General features: G+C 48.2%; 1 protein-coding gene across 7 annotated transcripts in view; it reads right to left on the bottom strand.

The window, feature by feature from the left end:
- Positions 1-18,646, bottom strand: part of ZNF185 (zinc finger protein 185 with LIM domain) — a 58,787-nt gene that overhangs the window by 16,964 nt on the left and 23,177 nt on the right. For all 7 annotated transcript variants that reach the window (XM_070784681.1, XM_070784686.1, XM_070784683.1 and 4 more), the window contains 6 exons: positions 18,132-18,218; positions 14,882-14,986; positions 13,087-13,185; positions 10,626-10,721; positions 9,748-9,837; positions 3,380-3,574 (listed from right to left, as the gene is read on the bottom strand). In XM_070784681.1, coding sequence (XP_070640782.1) covers positions 3,380-3,574; positions 9,748-9,837; positions 10,626-10,721; positions 13,087-13,185; positions 14,882-14,986; positions 18,132-18,218 — 672 coding nt within the window. The remainder of the gene's footprint in view (positions 1-3,379; positions 3,575-9,747; positions 9,838-10,625; positions 10,722-13,086; positions 13,186-14,881; positions 14,987-18,131; positions 18,219-18,646) is intronic.

The raw sequence follows: 18,646 nt of genomic DNA, 5'->3' as shown, positions 1-18,646 counted from the left end.
CTAGTCTGACCAAGTAGCTGCCACTACACTTCCCATCACTAAGTCTGCGGATGGAAGTGGGATAAAAGCAGAAGCATGGGCTAATAACTTAGATGGCCCGTTTAAGGCAAACAAAAAGGTCTTTCTTAACTTCAAATACCCGACCCCACTCCAACTCCACGGCTTCTCTCCCCCCTGCAACAGCCAAGCTTCTTGAAAGAGCTGGGTGCACTAGCTCTTCTCACTTCTTCATTCCCATCTCCCTGTCAACTCTCCACAGAACCTACTATTGCTTCCCAATATCCCAAACTATCTATGATTAAGGACTTCTCTTCCCCTAAGTGTCTAGGACAAATATATTGCCTTCTAGGTCCTGCCTTCACTGGCAGTGAGCTCTCCATGGTCACAAAGCATAAAAACAACATGCTGAAAAACCTAATTGGAAATGTTCTAGATATTTTGTCCAGGTAGATAACTTTTAAGGTACCCCAACTGACTAGTTTCTCCTTGGTTCCTCACCCAAAATTTAGTCTACAGTCTCCATAAGATTATATATTAGGGCAAAAAAATTTAAAGCCTCCTGTACAAATATTAGCAGGAAGCTTTAGCCTTCGTGTTGAGCAGGTGACCTCAACTTGTCCCATCTGCCAGAAACAGAATTCTGATAAAAATATAAAGTGTGGCAAAAAGGAGAACCAGCTCTTATACAAACCAATGAGTCTTTACTTTGTGTTTATACCTGACACATGGTTGAAATTTTAGAATTAAAGCCATAAGATCTCCATTTATGTCTATCTGAACATTTATGTACACGTGTATGTTATATATGTGTAATATCTTTTTACTTTTGAATAGAATTACCAAGTAAACTTACAAGATCACTTATCCTTTATTCCAGTTCACTTAGGGATAAATACTTATATAAATTAAATATTTCTAAAACTCAATAAAATTTTTCTAGTACTTGGAATGTACAGAAGAAGAAGTATTCTTTTATAAGAATTTTTTATAAACATGAATTTTTAAAAAATTCAAATTCAAAGAATTTAGGTAAATCCTTGGCAAACAAAGCTAATCTAATATTGTTAATTTAATAAAAACAGCTGTCTTGTGAGTTGTATATTTGTATTTTATACTGTACAATATACAATATATTTTATATTATATAAATTACATGAGAAGCATCAATCCAATAATAATAATGCAGAGCATTTCCTAAATTTAATGGGTAAAATGTTAATTACATAAATATTTCAGAAATCATATAAAATTCTTAGAGATTTATCAGTGCCCTCACTGTCCATGATATGTTTTTATTTTTAGGAGTCCCAGTGCTGCCCTGAATTGCCTGATGTTAGAAAACAACAGCACAATGTTATCAGTCATAATTTCAATTATTTTTAAAATGTTAATTTGGTTGCAATTTTACTTTTTAAAATTTAAATTCAGGTATTCTAAGCCAGTGGGTTTCTACTGGAAATTTTTATCACTTACGTATAGAATTTTTTTAATATACACATGTTCAAGACCTTTTCCTTCAATGGCAATTTGATTTCACTCATCTCCCAAATATCATGATTTTAAATATGTTCTTACTACCATGTCTGTTCCTTCACTGGCTTGAAGCTTTCGCTTTTAAAAGGGCCATTGCGACTACTGCTGCTAAACTTTTGTTGGAACAAGTACTCCCTCATGAGGAATTCTGATTCTTTCAAGTAACTGAGGAATAAATTTCACCAGTTAAGTCATCCAAGAAATCCAAGGTCTTCCTTTATACCTCAAGTTACACTGTCTTTGTTATACTCAGGCATCAGGAATGACAGAGCTATAAAATTATTCAGTTCAGTTCAGTTGCTCAGTACTGTCCGACTCTGTGACCCCATGGATTGCAGCACACCAGGCTTCCCTGTCTATCACCAACTCCCAGAGCTTGCTCAAACTCATGTTCATCGAGTCAGTGATGCCATCCAACCATCTCATCCTCTCCCATCCCCTTCTCCTCCTGCCTTCAATCCTTCCCAGCATCGGGGTCTTTTCCAATGAGTCAGTTCGTCTCATCATGTGGCCCAAGTATTGGAGCCTCAATTCAGCATCAGTCCTTCCAATGAATATTCAGGACTGATTTCCTTTAGGATGGACTGGTTTGATCTCCTTGCTATCCAAAGGACTCTCAAGAGGCTTCTTCAGCACTCAGCCTTCTTTATGGTCCAGCTCTTACATCCATATATGACTATTGGAAAAATCATAACCATGACTAGATGGGCCTTTATCAGCAAAGCAATGTCTCTGCTTTTTAAGACACTGTCTATGTTTATCATAGCTTTTCTTCCAAGGAGCAAGTGTCTTTTAATTTCATGGCTGCAGTCACTATCCACAGTGATTTCGGAGCTCAAGAAAATAAAGTCTGCCACTATTTTCATTTTTTACTGATCTATTTGCCATGAAGTCATGGGATTGGATGCCGTGATCTTAGTATTTTCAATGTTGAGCTTTAATTTTTTATTTTATCTGTCTCTGCAATAGGAGCCACAGCTACTGTTCCCTGTTTCCTGGGTTGGTGAAACACTCCTGTGTTCCCTTCTAGCATTTCGCTCTTGCTTGGATCTGCAGAAGTGATAAGTGCTTTCATTTGCTCTCCATGAAGTTTCCAAGCAATACAAACCTGTAGTGTTTCAACCATCTGTCAGCACATCCATAAGCTTTATAGGGCATGAATGTAATGTTCAGCCAGGCAGATGCCATCAGGAAAGCCTTGACTTGAACACCTCACACCCACACCACAAGGTCATCTCTAGTGACAATTACACTTGCCCTGTCACTCATGCATACCACATACCAACACATCACCAATCATAATCCCGCCCCCACCTTTACTGCTAGTATCAGGGCACCTCTCTAAATATGCTTGCACTCTCCTGTTTTCTCCCTGTCACTGTGACCTTCTCTCTCTGCTCCACCTTGATGTACTCTTTCACAGTCACCCCTTACCCTCATCCTTTCTAATTCTCTGACAGAGCCTTTTTACACGCATATATCATCCTCATCTTACCTGGGACCACCCTCACCCTGACCTGTGGTGCTCCTATACTCTGGGAGACCTCCTTCCTCCTCCACACATAAGAAATTAGCCAGAGTTTCTTACCTCTGGGAACAGATGACTGCTCCCATCACAGGCTCCATCTCAGTTCCTTCTGCCAAAGGAAGCCACTTGACACTGCTCCATGCCTGGGACTCACCATTCTAACTGCATTCACCAGGCAGGAGCCTGAGTATCTAGGTGTGCAATGTGCCAGGCACTGGCATGGATGTGGGGCAAAAGTGGGTCCTACCTTGGTCATGGCCCATGACAAAACTCCAGTTCAGGCAGGCTAGCAGGAGCCTGGCACAGAGTAGCTCTTACCTGTTGGCTGGGCTATCCACTTCCAGGCGCTGCTCAGGATTTCTGGGGCTGCTCTGCTCTGAGGTGCTGGGGTCTGTGCACTTCTGGGTGGGTACAGCTGGGTGTCCTTGATCATCTTGCAGGACTCGGGGCCTCCCCTGCCATGCCTCTCCCACCTTGGTAACCACATTCTTCTCCTCAAAAACAACCAAGGTGCTGAGGAAGAATGAGTCCTTGATCATCCACTGCACATCCATATCCCCTCCTATGACCACAGCAGGCTCCTCTCCCAGAGAGGGTGGGGAAGGAGCCTGGCATGGCCCCCACGTCAGGGAGTGCTCATGTCCTCTTCAGGAGGACCCCAGCACCGCTGCTCCCCTCCAACTGACAAAGGCTGTCCCTGTATAAGATGAAGCCTGAGCCCAGATGCTTTTGCCACCCTCTGAATCCAGCAAGGAGGTAGTGGCCTCCCAGCTGTCCTCAGTATCAAGTTCTTTGGGAGATCTTCCATCCTTCCTGGCCTGACATCACCGTATACTTGCACTTCCCTCCCATCACCATCATCCTGGCATGCTTCCAAGGGCCTTGTACTCATCATTGGTGCCTCCTCCACATCCTGTGTGATGGTGCTGGTGCCTGATGGCCTCAGGCACCAAAGATGTCATACGCCCACTAGGCCAGCGGCCAAGACTGAGTCAGGTTATTGAGAACATGAGCCTAGCCTTCCAGAAAATTACTATCTAGTTCACCATCACCTTGATCCTGGTCCATCCTGAACTCAACCCTGCCAATCAGCAGCCTCCCTCCAATTGCTGATGACTATATTGGGAGGCTATATTAGGGCAAGAAGATCATACCACCAGCTACCTCCAGCCTTGGGGCTCTTTATTCATGGAAGTTAACTGCATAGTAGACAGACTCACTGCCTTCAAGCTGGAATAACAAGAGGAACAGAACTCATAACTTTTGGAAAGTATGCTCTTCTCCAATAGTGCCACTCCCTTAGCCAGCAGAATACCCTGACACACTCATCCCATTATGACTTATAGGCTTGAGTCAATGACAAACCAAAAAGGCCTAAAGAGCATGTTTCCTGACTCTGGAAGCCCTGAGATAGCTTTCAGTTGAGTTTAGTTCAGTCTCTCAGTTGTGTCTGACTCTTTGTGACCCATGGACTGCAGCACACCAGGCTTCCCTGTCTATCACCAACTCCCAGAGCTTGCTCAAACTCATGTCCATCAAGTTGATGATGCCATCCAACCGTTTCATCCTCTGCCATCCCCTTCTCTTCCTGCCTTCAATCTTTCCCAGCATCAGGGTCTTTTCAAATGAGTCAGTTCTTCACATCAGGTGGCCAAAGTATTGGAGCCTCAGCTTCAGCATCAGTCCTTCCAGTGAATATTCAGGACTGATTTCCTTCAGGATTGACTGATTTGATCTCCTTGCAGTGCAAGGGACTCTCAAGAGTCTTCTCCAACACCACAGTTCAAAAGCATGAATTCTTCAGCACTCAGCTTTCTTTATAGTCCAACTCACATCCATACACGACTACTGGAAAAACCATAGCTTTGACTATAAGGACCTTTGTCAGCAAAGTAATGTCTCTGCTTTTTAATATGCTGTCTAGGTTGGTCTTAGCTTTTCTTCCAAGGAGCAAGCATATTTTCATTTCATGGCTGCAGTCACCATCTGCAGTGATTTTGGAGACCAAAAAACTGTCTCGCTGTTTCCATTGTTTCCCCATCTATTTGCCATGAAGTGATGGGACCAGATACCATGATCTTAGTTTTTTGAATGTTGAGTTTTAAGCCAGCTTTTTCACTCTCCTCTTTCATTTTCATCAAGAGGCTCTTTAGTTCTCAGTATTCTTGCCTTGAGAACCCCATGAGCTAACTTTACTTAATCAGAGTCCTGTACCAACCCATAGCTCCAGTAGAATTATGATGATAGAAGTTATCCTCACCAAGTTTGTGAATAAAGCCAAGATTCTCAGCAAAGAGCAATTTGAATGTCCACTGTGGCACAGGGACAAGTAGATGAAGGGACAAGTAGATGAATAAAGCTGCTTTGCCCTAGGCCTCAGAGCAGAGTCACTACAATTATAGAAGGTATAACCCACCTGACCCATGAAAAATAAATTTTAGTAAAACAGTCACAAGAAGTCTTGCTGAGCAATATAACAACCCAGAAGTCCTCCTGGCCCCTAATAAATTGCCTAGAAGTCAAGTGTTTAGAGATAGTAAAGGTATTATAATACTTCTGGCTGTAATTAGATCAAAAATCTGGAAGCCTAGTCCAGCTACTGCCAACCGTGGACACAGTCATATTCTTTACATAGAAAACAACAGCTCCTTCCACTCTTGGTACCTCCATTAGACTCTTCCAATGATTGACAGCAGTTGTCCACAGTGAATACACGTGCTTAAAGTTCACATGTTCCTAATGCAGAGAGAACATAAATCTGAAAAGCCCAGACTTGCAACACAGAGGAAAACAGCATATGCTTTAGATGTAAAGTCTAATGACAAAAATTTACTGGGGAACGGGTGAGCGACTCTGTGTCTTATTAAATGAAATCAGGCCAATAAACCTGGAAAAGAGGAGCAGAGGCCAGCATTCCCCATGTCCTTAAATAGTTCTGGTGGAAAGAGGTATTCCTCTGGGGCTGGTTATTTAGCTTTAACTTTTAATAAAACGAGACTCCAACATGTATGTAGTACTTTGTGCCAGGAAATGACCTGCACACAAAACCATTTAACCCTCACAACAGCCCTGCCTGGTATGATGTATTTTTGCCACTATTCTACAGGTAAGGCAACTGAAGCACAGAGATGAGTAAGATACCCAAAGCCACACAGCAAGTAAGGGACAGAGCTTACATTAGAGCCCAGGCACAGGAGTACATGCTCACTACACTATACCACCTCTTCCTGTACCTGTCATATACTGTGATGAACAAAAACCAAAGTCAGATTAGCGCAGTTCTTCAACTTTAGGACAAAGGCACTGCTGTGCAGATTGGACCACCCAACCTGTTCACCTCTCTCCTTGACTTCTTGATAATGACGTCCTCTCCCCACGGAGCCCCAGCACCCTGAGCTGGCAGGTCGACCCAGGGTCCCTCGGGGTTGAAGGGTCGAGCCGCCCTCCCCTCGTGTCCATGGGTCCTGGCCGCGGCCAGCTCTGAAGACCAGCGTCTGGCGTCCAGAGACCTCCAGGGCAGCTCGCCAAACAGCCCCTTTGGATCTTTGCGGCCACCCAGCTCCCTTCCTCTCTCCTGCCTCCGCCTGCACTGTGGTGATGGTGCAATCGGGTTCAGGGGGCCTGGGTCAACTCCATGCGGGCGGGACCGCCCAGATCCTCCAGGCCATAGGGGGATGGGCAGTGAGCCCAAAGCGCCAAGACGGGCGGCCAGGCAGAATTGTGATCCTCGAGCGCCATCTGGCGGCGTTTGCGAGAACCGCCGCCAAGGTTTCTCTCGCCCAGGGTAGCCATTTCGAAGCGTGGACTGTCGCATTTCCCGATATGCACCGCGACGCGAGCATACGGCCGCAGGACATGGCGGCGCGCGCAGGCGCACAGGAGCTGGACGTATACGTTCACCTCCCCCCTACCCCCCGCGGGGCACGCACGCACAGGCGCACACAGGAAGGCCTCGCGCTGGCCTAGAGCCAAAGGTGTGCAGGTGTGCGCATGTGCAGGCGTATACGTTCTGCGCCCACTGCTCAGATACCTGCAGCGAAGGTGGGGAGTGTGTGCGCCGTTTTTTTTTTTTCCAGACCGTATCTTCTGACTTTCCGTAGAGTTCAGCTTTAGGACAGCGTTTGTCAACCTCACCATTATTGAAATTTTGGACTGGATAACTGTGATGGGAGCTGTCCTGTGCACTGTCGGCCATTGGGCAGCAACCCTGGTCTCCACCTACTACTTGCCAGTAACACCCTTTCCCATTTGTGGCAATCAACAGTGTCTCCAAACATCGCTAAGTGACGGGGGTTGGAGGTGGGGGAGATGCCCCATGTTCAGAACCACTATCCTAGAACAATAAAGTCTAAATCTCTGCATGGTTTCTGGATACTTAAAAAAACAAAAACTTCCCAGGTGGTTATCAAGTGCAGCTAGATTTGTGAAACACAGATCAATTTTGATTTTGCAAACTTTTAAGCAGAGTAAAGTAGTTGCAAACCTGGGCTCTAGAGTTAGTCACTCAGTCATGTCTGACTCTTTGCGACCCCATGGACTATAGCCGGCCAGGCTCTTCTGTCCACGAATTTCTCCAGGCAAGAATACTGGAATGGGTTGCCATTCCCTCCTCCAGGGTATCTTCCAGACCCAAGAATTGAACCTGGGTCTCCTGCATTGCAGGCAGATTCTTTACACTGAGCCACAAGGGAAGCCCAGAGTTAGCCCTATCTGAGCTCTATTGTTAGCTCTGCTCTTCACAGGAGTCGTCTGTTTCCTCCACTGTCAAATTGCATAGCAAGAAGCAAGATCCTTCCCTAGGTTTGAGGAATATTACATAAGATAATGGATAATTCAAGCTGATGTCTAAACCCCACCCCAGACATGTGCCACTATGGCCCAGGAGAGCTCACCAATATGCTACAAAATAACCACACTTTACCAGCTCTAGCACGTGTGCCTTAGGCAGACAGTCCATACAAAGCCCACAGGGGCTTTTTCAATTCCCGCACATGTGCCCTTGATGTGCAGGTGTGTCCTCAATTAACATTAGGCATCCAGGAGTCCATTGAGAGTTCATAAATATTCTATACATACATACATACATCTATACATACATACATATATCTATCTATGCATACATACATGATTATAACAGACTGAATTATGGGAAAGAATGTGTGATAGAGCCTGTTGTTATGCAACTTCCAACTGTCAATCAAAACTGTCAGTCCATGCTGGCCTAGGTGAATATGTAAAAGCCCTCTGTCTTGAAAAAGCCCTGTACTTCATCATTCTGTTGCCAGTGCCTCTCTTGGGTTGGCCTATGTCTCAGTTGAGGTGTACTTTCTGTTTTTTCCTTAATAAACTTTCTTTTGCCATGGGTAAGACCTCAGATTCTTCTTTGGTTCCTTACCAAGAACCGAGGCCCACAGGAGGGTCCTCTTTAACCCTCCTCAAATCTGGTAACAGGTGTCAGTTTTTGTTTTCACTCTGTTAACTTTCAGTGCAATTCAAAACATAAAAAAGTCACATAATAGGGCCTCATACCTTAGAGATCTGTTGCCAACCCAACCCCCAGCATTGTGGTTTATATAGGGGTGACAAATGTAAAAAAAAAAAAAAAAAAAGGTAGCTGTAATGAGGTGTGACATTGCAGGAATTCACTCACTTTTTAAACACCTAAATCAGACAATGTCCCTCTCTGGCTTAAAAATTGAAATAAGATTCAGTCTCCCTCTCATGGCTTATCAGGGCCCAGTTCCATCTGTGATCCCCCTCATCAAGTTGGCTCCAGCTACTTGATGCTTTGGAACCTGCTAAGTGTGTTCCCACAGCAGAGTTTTTTAGTTTATGTTTCCCCATCTCCAGTTCTTTTCTCCTTGCTCTTCCTAGAGTTGTTGGTTCCTTCTCCTCCTTAGAGGAGCTCTCCTGAGTCATTGCCCCACTCCACTCATCTAAGTAGTACCCTCCTCGCCACCATTACTCTCTTATCTTAGCAAACTGGTTATTTCTTTCAGAGCACTGTTCTTCCCAGGAGTCACAGAGATGTGACTTCTAGTCCTTTGTTCTTCATTATAATTAGGTGCAAAGCTCACGATTGTGGGGAGGACTGTATGAGAAACTAAGTACAGGTCTGTGCACACAGGAGTTTCCCCAAAGTGAAGTGGCTGTTGTGATTATTAATGATATCTGGTACTAAAGGCCAGTCATCCCATGCCTACTGTAGTGACAAGCCTGTTCCACACTCAGCTACATGCAGTGACAAGTAAATACCAGGTTGTTTGGAGTCTTATGTATATACTGTTCCCTTTGCTTGGAGGATTCCTATTCACCTTTCAAAATTCAGCTCAAAATCACCTGTTGCACAAGGCTGTGTTTGGCCCCACTTACCCTATTCCAGTATGGGCTGGGTTTTGTCTGTATGTCCCAACCTCCAGGACAGGGCAGGTGCCATCCAAGTGAGTGCTGACCAAAAGAGTGGGTGACTTCCTGATAATGGAGGACTTCCTGGCTAGATGCAACAAGGTGTACTGGGAGGCTCTGTGGCCTCGGAGGCACAGGCCAGAGGTTTGTAGCTGGAGCTTCAGCCCTCGCCACATCCCTTTGGCTAGTAGGCATCACTGATCTCACCTTCCCAGCCAAGGGCTAATGCACACCTGAGCTGTGTCTCTCCACCACAGAAGCACTGTTGGCTGATGCCTTACCCCTTTGGATTTGTCTCCATATCCTCCAGGTCTGCCAGGCTGTTGCTCTTCCTGTTGGCCAGGACAGCAGAGGCCGAAATAGCATCAGAGCTGAGGGAGGAAGCACACAGGCCTGCTGAAGCCTCAGACCAAAGAAGACTGGGGGCCCGGGTCTTCCCTATCCTGGCTGCATTCTCCTGGGAAAGGGGGACCTACGTGTGCCAATAAAGGCTGCTGTGAGTTAGAGCATCCTGTGAGCCTTGGCTGTGGCCTTAACACTCCAGTTCAAGACTAAGCACTGGTCATGACCAGCTTGGAATCCCTAGGGAAGTGTCCTGCTAGTTTTGGGTTCCAGCATCTTTGCATGACTTACATTTCCTGGGGCTCTGTGGAAATCCAGAAAGACCTTTACTTACTAAATGTTCCACAAATCCATAGCAAAATGGCTTCTCTCCACTGGTGGACTGGTAGATCAAATAGGGCAGAGAAGAGTGCAGCCTGGGAATGTACAACCTCTTCCCATTGCACCTTTGCACCTCCCCAGCCACCTCCAAAAGCTCCTTGGGACTGAGCCCTCTACTGGTTGTCCCTGGGATTCTTCCCCTTGAGTACTCCAGAGCAGGGTCTCTTTCTAAGCTCCACCTTCCAATGTGTTCTTCTCTGCCACCTCAGCTTGAGTCCCTGTGGCTATGTGCTAAGTTGTCTGGGTCACCTGACTTATCACCTGTACCTCCTCTCCCACTGCCCCCAGTGGGTGGGCTATGTCAGGGCCCCTTCTAGGCTTCCTGTCCTGTGGTGATTGCCTGATGTGAAGATGTCATAGAGCTGAGAAGTGCGAGGGGGAACCTAAGGTGCCAACGGCAAAGAGGTTGATCATTGGGCAGTTGGCCCACCCTTACCTGATGGTTGCTGGTGCAGGCTTGAGAGGTTGTGAGTTGGCACTGGGCACCTCCTGATCATCCAGGAGAGGGGTGAAGCCAGCAGGTGAGCACGGCCTGTGGAAGGAGACCAAGCCTGGTCTTGGTTCAGGACTTTGTGTCTTTATGTCTACTTCCCCCAAGAGAGTGGCTTCTGAAATTGGGTGATAACTGTGTCTGCCTCATATGTTTTCTGAGAACAGCGTGTGCACAAGTATGCTAAGTCGCCCAGTCATGTTTGACTCTTTGTGACCCCATGAGCTGCAGCACACGAAGCCTCCCTCAGTTCAGTTCAGGTCACTCACTCAGTCGTGTCTGACCCTCTGTGACCCCATGGACTGCAGCACACCAGGCTTCCCTGTCCATCACCAACTCCCGGAGCTTGCTCAAACTCATGTCCATCAAGTAGGTGATGCCATCCAACCATCTCATCCTCTGTCATCCCCTTCTCCTGCCTTCACTCTTTTCCAGCATCACCCTGTCCCTCACCATCTACTGAAGTTTGCCCAATTTCATGCCCATTGCATTGGTGATGCCATCCAGCCATCTCATCTTCTGATGCCCTCTTCTCCTTCTGCACTCAATGTTTCTCCTTCTGCCCTCAATCTTTCCCAGCATCAGGCTCTTTTTTAATGAGTTGGCTGTTCACATCAGGTGACCAAAATACTGGAGCTTCAGCTTCAGCATCAGTCTGGGCCCTAACATGTGCTAAAATGCTCCCGTGATTATTACTGGGCCCTGTGGCTATCTGCAGAAGCTGCAACCGTTTGCAGTATGTCTGTGCCCGTCAATTTGATAACAGATTCAGTGGGTGCTGTCTTATGCAGCCTTCCCAGGTGTAGGCTGAGTTCTCTGTCTCTGCATGAATCACAGCACTCCACAAAGTTAGGGCTCATGGAGCACCTGGTCACCTGTACTAGCCTGCACACTCCACCCAATCACCCACCATAATCACTGAATTAATTTATTAAGTAAACTCAGGAAAATGAACGGAAAGGGAGAGTGCTTTTTTGTTCATGACAAACAACTTTTTCTCTGGAAAGATCATAGAAGCAAGTCTCTTAACAGTCATTGTCAAAATAACTATAAAAGAGACAGTGTAAAACACTGCATTAAAAGTCATAAAAATCTATAAGATTCTTCAAATAATTCTGCAAGTTAATATGAGCTTCAGCTTCATTTTAAGGAAACTGAAAACAGAAATCAAAGACTTCAATTTGTCACGGGGCATGCACAAGAAGGATGATCTGGATAAATATCCGAAGATGAAGTAATCAAGAACCAAGTCCAGTAATGTTAGACCAGAGAATGGAGTCAACCTGCAGGACCGTGCTGGCCAGCACTGTGACACTGGCTGCAGGTGTGGGGCTCTTGCACAGCCCTCCCCACTAGGGGAAGCTCAGAGAACCAAGGCCCTGGCCCCATGGGCTTTCCTGGCACCAGAGGCACCAGCCTGCCATCCTCTTCCCAGGTGGGCTTGAGCTCCTGATTTGGAAGTGGGGGTCAGGGTTCAGGCATCAGTTGCAAACTAGTAACCATAGGGAGGGCAGCAGCTCCTGGTGGGCTCGGACAAGTAGGGGCAACTGAGGGGACCAGTTGGGAAAGCAGAGGAGTCCCTCCTTGGACAGACTGCTGTGGGGCAGGGGTGCTGGCTGGCAAATGCTTTAGAGGCTCTCTGCAGGCATCACTTTCGCCATTCCTCTCTGGCCATCTTCTCTGAACCATGAGGGCTGTAGTACAGCTTGGAGCTGAACTATCTCTGCCAACATCTTCACACCTGGACCTTTCCCCCCAGGAAGAGTTATGCTTGGTTTGAAACCACTTGGGGACAGGTGCGACCTTGCCACTCCACAAATCACCTGAGAAAATGGGCCCTGACTCCATCCAAGTCCAAGAAGTCAGAGCCCAGGTGGATACACTCATCTCCCACTTTTTCTCTCTGGGCCACTGCTCTTCCATTCACTGAACCTGAGAGTAGAGCTGGCCAGAGAAGAAAGGTGGGGGTAGGGAGGAGGCTTTGGGGCTTCTGGAAGGGAAGGGAAAAAGCAGAGATGAAGGACTTCCTTCTAGCTTGCCCTTAGAGCTCAGCCAAGAAGCAAGAAGGCAGTGATTCACCCATCATTCTCTCCTTGCCACAGATCAACCTAGCTCCCCATGTCTACCTTGTGCCTCCTTGGGAGGAACTTGAGAGCCAGTGGAAGAGAGTAGGAGAAGAAGCAAGATTCAAGGAGAGGTAAATCTCGAGAGTGGAAAGTCCAGGGACAAAGGATGTGGTGGCGGTGGGAATGCTGGAGATGGGAGAAGCAGTGGGCAGGACTATGGAAAATGAGCAGTGCCCTGCCCCCAGCAACCCAAGCAGCTGTGGACACTTGACCCTGGACTGTCACCAGGAACATGAAAGAATCAGCAACTTGGGGCCACTGGCTTCCCCAGGGTAGCTCACCCTCCTCTCCCAGAGCTGACGTCTGCTCCAACCAAGTCTTCATCTGGGGAGCCCATGGCTTCCGATCCCATGTTGCCATCACTTGACTGTGCAATTGATCTGGATGGGAAAATAAACATTTGCTGATTTAATGGGTTTTGATTTCATGTAAATTTGATTTAATGTAATTTAATGATTTAATGTAAATTTGATTTGATGTAATTTAATTCAGTTCAGTTCAGTTCAGTCGCTCAGTCATGTCCGACTCATTGTGACCCCATGAACCACAGCACGCCAGGCCTCCCTGTCCATCACCAACTCCCGGAGTCCACCCAAACCCATGTCCATTGAATCGGTGATGCCATGCAACCATCTCATCCTCTGTCATCCCCTTCTCCTCCTGCCCTCAATCTTGCCTAGCATCAGGGTGTTTTCCAATGAGTCAGCTCTTCGCATCAGGTGGACAAAGTATTGGACTTTCAGTTTCAACATCAGTACTTCCCATGAACACCCAGGACTGATCTCCTTTAGGATGGACTGGTTGGATCTCCTTACAGTTCAAGAGACTCTAAAGTGTCTGCTCCAACACCACAGTTCAAAAGCATCAATTCTTTGGTGGTCAGCTTTCTTTATAGTCCAACTCTCACATCCATGCATGACCACTGGAAAAATGGGCTTTAATTTTACTTAAATTAACATAAAGTAATTTAATTTAATGTGCTTGCCTTGTGGCTCAGCTGGTCAAGAATCTACCTGCAATGCAGTAGACCTGGGTTCAATCCCTGGGTTGGGAAGATTCCCTGGAGAAGGGAAAGGATACCCACTCCAGTATTCTGGCCTGCAGAATTCCATGGACTACATAGTCCATGGGGTTGCAAAGAGTCAGACACGACTGAGCGACCTTCACTTTCAGGCATCCTGAGAGCAGTCCTCAAGGACCAGAAGCCCAGGCCTTCAGTTGCCATGCTGTACTGTTTCAACGGAAGCCAGGATGATACCAGCACTATTTTAGCTTTCATCCCAAACCTGATGGGCTGGGAACAAGAGTGGAGCCAAGAAACAGAGCAAGGGGGCACAATGGGAGGTGGGCAGGGGGATGACCACCAGAACAAAGGGCAAAACGGTTGGGGCCACTAATAAACCACAGAGCCCAGGGCTGAGGTTCCACAATAAGAAGACAATGGCAGGTGGACAAGCCTGTAGGCTCTTCTCCATTACTAGCTACAAGCTTCTCACTGAGGACATGCCCAACTCTCAGTCCCTGCCCACTACACCCAGGCTTCCCTGGTCGGGCTTCAGGGAGAGGTGAGTTGGATGGTTACATGATGCTGGGCAAAACAAGCCCCTCTGGACTCATCATTCCATGATATCATTCTGCCTCCCATCCCTGCACCCCGTCCACATCTCCCTTTGTCCACAGGCCATCCTGGAAGTCCCTGTGGGATGCTCTGCAAGGGCCCACGCATCCTTTGATCACTGACTTCCCTAAACCTCCAGCTCAGTGGCCTTGCTTGCCATGGCTGTCCACAGGGTTGCTTTCCATAGAGTAAAGGTACAATGAGGTTGGACTGAGGGCTGGGATTGTGGTGGCCTGGCCTACAGTTTTGTCCAAGTGGCTCCCTGAGGGATCTTGGTGGAGGCCTACCCTTCTCCAGGCCTTATGCATTTCTTCATTCATTCTTTCACCAGATATTCATTGTGGACCTGCACCCCAGACACTGGGGACACAGTGAGAAATGGAACAGCCCTGGTCCCAACTCCATCCACTGACCTTGGAGGGGGGGCCACATGGCCTCTGGTCCCTGCACTGAATTACCTTTCAGAGTCTGCATCAGGGCTCCTGAAGGCTCCTTCATTAGTCAAGTTTCTTTTGGGCTCTCTGGGGTGAGGGACCTCTTTGTCTTTGGAACCTGAGGAAGACCTATAGTGGAAAGAAACAGAAGTTAAGCACCCACACTTAAGTGGGGGCAGGTACCTCATCCCCAAATTCTAACTTTCTCCAAAGAGCTTAAATCCTGATGTTGCAGGATTGGATAATTATAAAAATCTACTAACAACTAATATTGATTGACAGTCAGACCCCATTCTCATGACTCTGCGTGCATTACTCACATCAACCCCACAACATGGTCACTGTTCTTATCCATGCCCACTTTCCAGATGAGCAAACTGAGGCACAGAGGACTTGGAGTGACTTGCCCCAAGTTCCACAAGTAACAAGAAGAAGAGCTGAGATTTGAACCCAAGCAGTCTGGCTTCTTCAGAGTTTTGGGCTATAATCTTCTATGGGGTAAAATTGATCCTACCCTCTTGATTCAAACTTCCTGTATTCTCTCTGAGGTCATCAGGGAGTCTTATGGTGCCAACCCCAACAGAAACACTCCCGTCATTGTGACCATTCAGGACCACTGACCCAGTGGGTAACTTCCACCTTTTCTCCCCCATCCATCCATCATGACTCTGTGTCACTGCTGCCTACTTGCCTTGCCACACCTTCCTTATCTCTTCCACCTATTTCTCCTCTTCTGCCCATTAAATGTTGGTGTTTCTGGCATTCCTCACCATCTGCATGCTTTGCCACTGACCTTGGTCACCTCCTCTGCTCCCATGGTGTCAACTGTCATTCTGAAGCCAATGACATCTGCCTTTTCCCACTTCTCCATATACCCACTACTTCCTGGACTGGCCCTCAGGAAGCTCACCCTCAACATAGCCAAAACTGACCACCCTCCCCGGCTGCCTCCAGAGGAATGATCAGGCAGCCACCACCTCCACAATATGGTCTGTGCTCAGTTTGCTGGCTCCTCTCTCCTCGAGCCCCTTGACATTGTACCCCATGTAAACATCAAACTTAAACCCCATTATTTCCACTCTCATCCCTCTGCATAGAACATGGAAATCTCTTGGACCCTGACCTCTCTCCCAGCGCTCAACCACAAACTCTGAAAGGCCTCCTGGTAAGGTCATCATAAATAGTAATTTGTAAAGTACTAAGTATAGCATCCCACACTGCCCTCTACCCCTAGCCCCACTACTGTAGTGAGTTATGGAGCAATAAGTGTGGGGTGGGAGTCAGGCAGGTTAGGTGGGAATTGTGGATCTGCCTGCTCTCGACCATGGGACTTGGCAGTTACTGAACTATTCAGGGTCTCAGTTTTCTCATCTGTAAAATGGACACAGTGATTGCATCTACATCCTACATGGGGACATGGGCTTGGCTGTTTAGGGCAGGGCAGGGCTTAGTGAATTCGAGTAAGAGTTTTCCCTCTTTCTTCCTTTTCTCCAACTTGATTTTCTGTTGGAAAGTGGGAGGGGGCACTCCAGGGGATCTCAATGGGCTGTTATAGCTTTGTCACTTTCAGACAAAATGCCAGAGGCCTTATGGGGCACACAGTGCAGACCTTCCTCAGAGACAGCCTGGCTTCCTTCTGTGTCTCTCAGGGTCACTTTGCCCTTGTTTCCCAGGTACTGGTCACCTTAAGGAAACCAGTGAAGCAGCTTCCAGTGTTGCCATATTAAAGACATTGTCACACTGGGTAATTCTCAATTATTCCAGCAATAAATGCTACTGCGGTCCTGTTCTGGGACAGGCTCTGGGCTCTCCAGGAACTTGGGGTTCTTGGGGCAGAGCCATCTGTGTGTGGACAATCGTGACTCTGTGTAGAAGACTCTCTGTGTGAGCTCAGCATGGAAAGCCCTTCACAGAAAGACACACAGGTGAAGGAGGTGCAGCAGATGGGAGACATCCTGGCTGAGACTGAACAGTGCAAATGGGAAGGGCATCCCCGGCAGAGCCTACAACCTGCACAGCCAGGTGGGGCTGGGGAAGGCTGGAAGGCAAGGTCCAGGGAGGAGGGTATATAAGGGGAGCCACGAGGGGGTGGATGGGCCCCATCAGGCAAGGTAGAGTTCAGGCTGCAGAGCCTAAAAGGAAGGGGGTGTTGCAGGGGTTTTCCCCAGGCCTGGTAGAGGACTACTGCTGCCCTTTAGAAATGGCACCCAGGTAGAAATATGAAGATTCTGGGATGGGATGAGTGATAGAGGAGGCCTGGCCCCAGGGAAGGGAGTAGGGACAGAAATATCTCTAAAACAGAATGGACAGGACTCAGTGCCTGACTGGGCCTGGGGTGTAGAGAGGGGGTACCAAAGAAGAGAGTCAAGGGACCCACAGATCCATCAGGAGTCATTTTGGATGTCAGTTCCTCCAGGAAGCCTTCCTTAAGCACCCCCACCACCATGCGGGTGAGAGGCCCTTGCTTGGAGCTCCCACTGCCCCAGGGACTAGCCTGGGTGTCCAGTCTGGCCTCCCTCCCCAGACCTTGGCCTCATGAGATGGGGTCCCAATCTGTCTGCTTCATTGCAGCCTCCCAGGTGCTGGCATGGAGGCAGGTGAGTAGCTAAATAAGCAGGAGTCAAAGTGCCGCAGAGAAGCGCAGAAGTCTCCCTCCCTTCACGGGTCTCCCCTCCCTGCTCAGATTTCCAATTGCTCCCACCTCAGCTTTGCTGGACACATCCCCCCACCCCCCAGCCCTGCCTGCATGTTACCTGACTGTCTGCCCCCTATCTCCAAGTAAGCCTGAGTCCACTGTGCTCCCTGCTGGTTGTGCACCTCCCTGACCTGCCCCCACTCCTGAACTGTTGAGGCTGATCCAGTGACCTCAGCCCGTCACACACAACTGCCTTAGTGGCCTGGTGGGGGGAGCGGGGCTCCACAAAGCCCAGATGCCTACCCAGTACAGCTGGCTGCTCCCATCCTCAGGGCCCAGCAGGGTGAGCCATCACTTCCAGGGGCTCCTGGCACATGGCTAGGTCGGCATCTCTGGCCTGACCTCACATATGTCTGTGTCTGCCTCCCCCCAACCAGGCAGACAGTCAGTGACTCTAGACAGGGCGTCCCCAGGGCTGCGTCTGTTCTCCCATGGAACCAAGTGCTTGCTCCCAGGAGTTCTGGAGGGAAATGGGATGGGGCAAAGAATCCAGGTTGCTTATTTCTCCCACCAACCAGCCCGCAGACCTCATCACTTGCAGCCTGGCCCTGCTGCTCCCATCTCTAGAATCATGTGTACCTTATTCCTTCCAGGTGTGGGGCCACCAGGTGGAGTCCTGCCCCGGGTGTTGTGATCTGCAGGCGGACAGTCTCCTCACCTCTTGCACTGCAGCCAAAAGAGAGAGGTAGAGAGTTGCTGGTAAGAAAGGCCTCCCCTTCTCCATCTGTGCTGGGGGTCCCAGGGTGTCCTCTCTCAGGAGCGTCCTGGCTAGTGCAGTGGGACACCCAGACCTTGGCCCTCCCTTTGTTTCTCTTATCTCCTCTTTGGACTTGAGTCTTCTTGGTGCCGCAGCTGAGCTTGGGCCACTGACCTCCACGTCCCAGAGGAAGGGGACCAAAGGACCTCTTAGCAGTCTCGTATTCTTGATCCCAGCCTCCTTCAGACACAGTGAGGGGCCTTCTGGGTACAGAGGTGAGCCCTGTCAGTGGATGCACTGCAGCATCCAAAGTGGCAGTTTGTGAGTTCATGGGCTGATGGGAACACATGGTGAGCAAGATGCTCAGGAAACCTACACACCAAATCTGGAGTGACAG

The sequence above is a fragment of the Bos indicus genome, chromosome X, assembly GCF_029378745.1.
Source record: "Bos indicus isolate NIAB-ARS_2022 breed Sahiwal x Tharparkar chromosome X, NIAB-ARS_B.indTharparkar_mat_pri_1.0, whole genome shotgun sequence".
Classification (NCBI taxonomy): Eukaryota; Metazoa; Chordata; class Mammalia; order Artiodactyla; family Bovidae; genus Bos; species Bos indicus.
The sequence above is the reverse complement of the archived record's forward strand: the minus strand, read 5'-3'. Positions and strand labels throughout refer to the sequence as shown.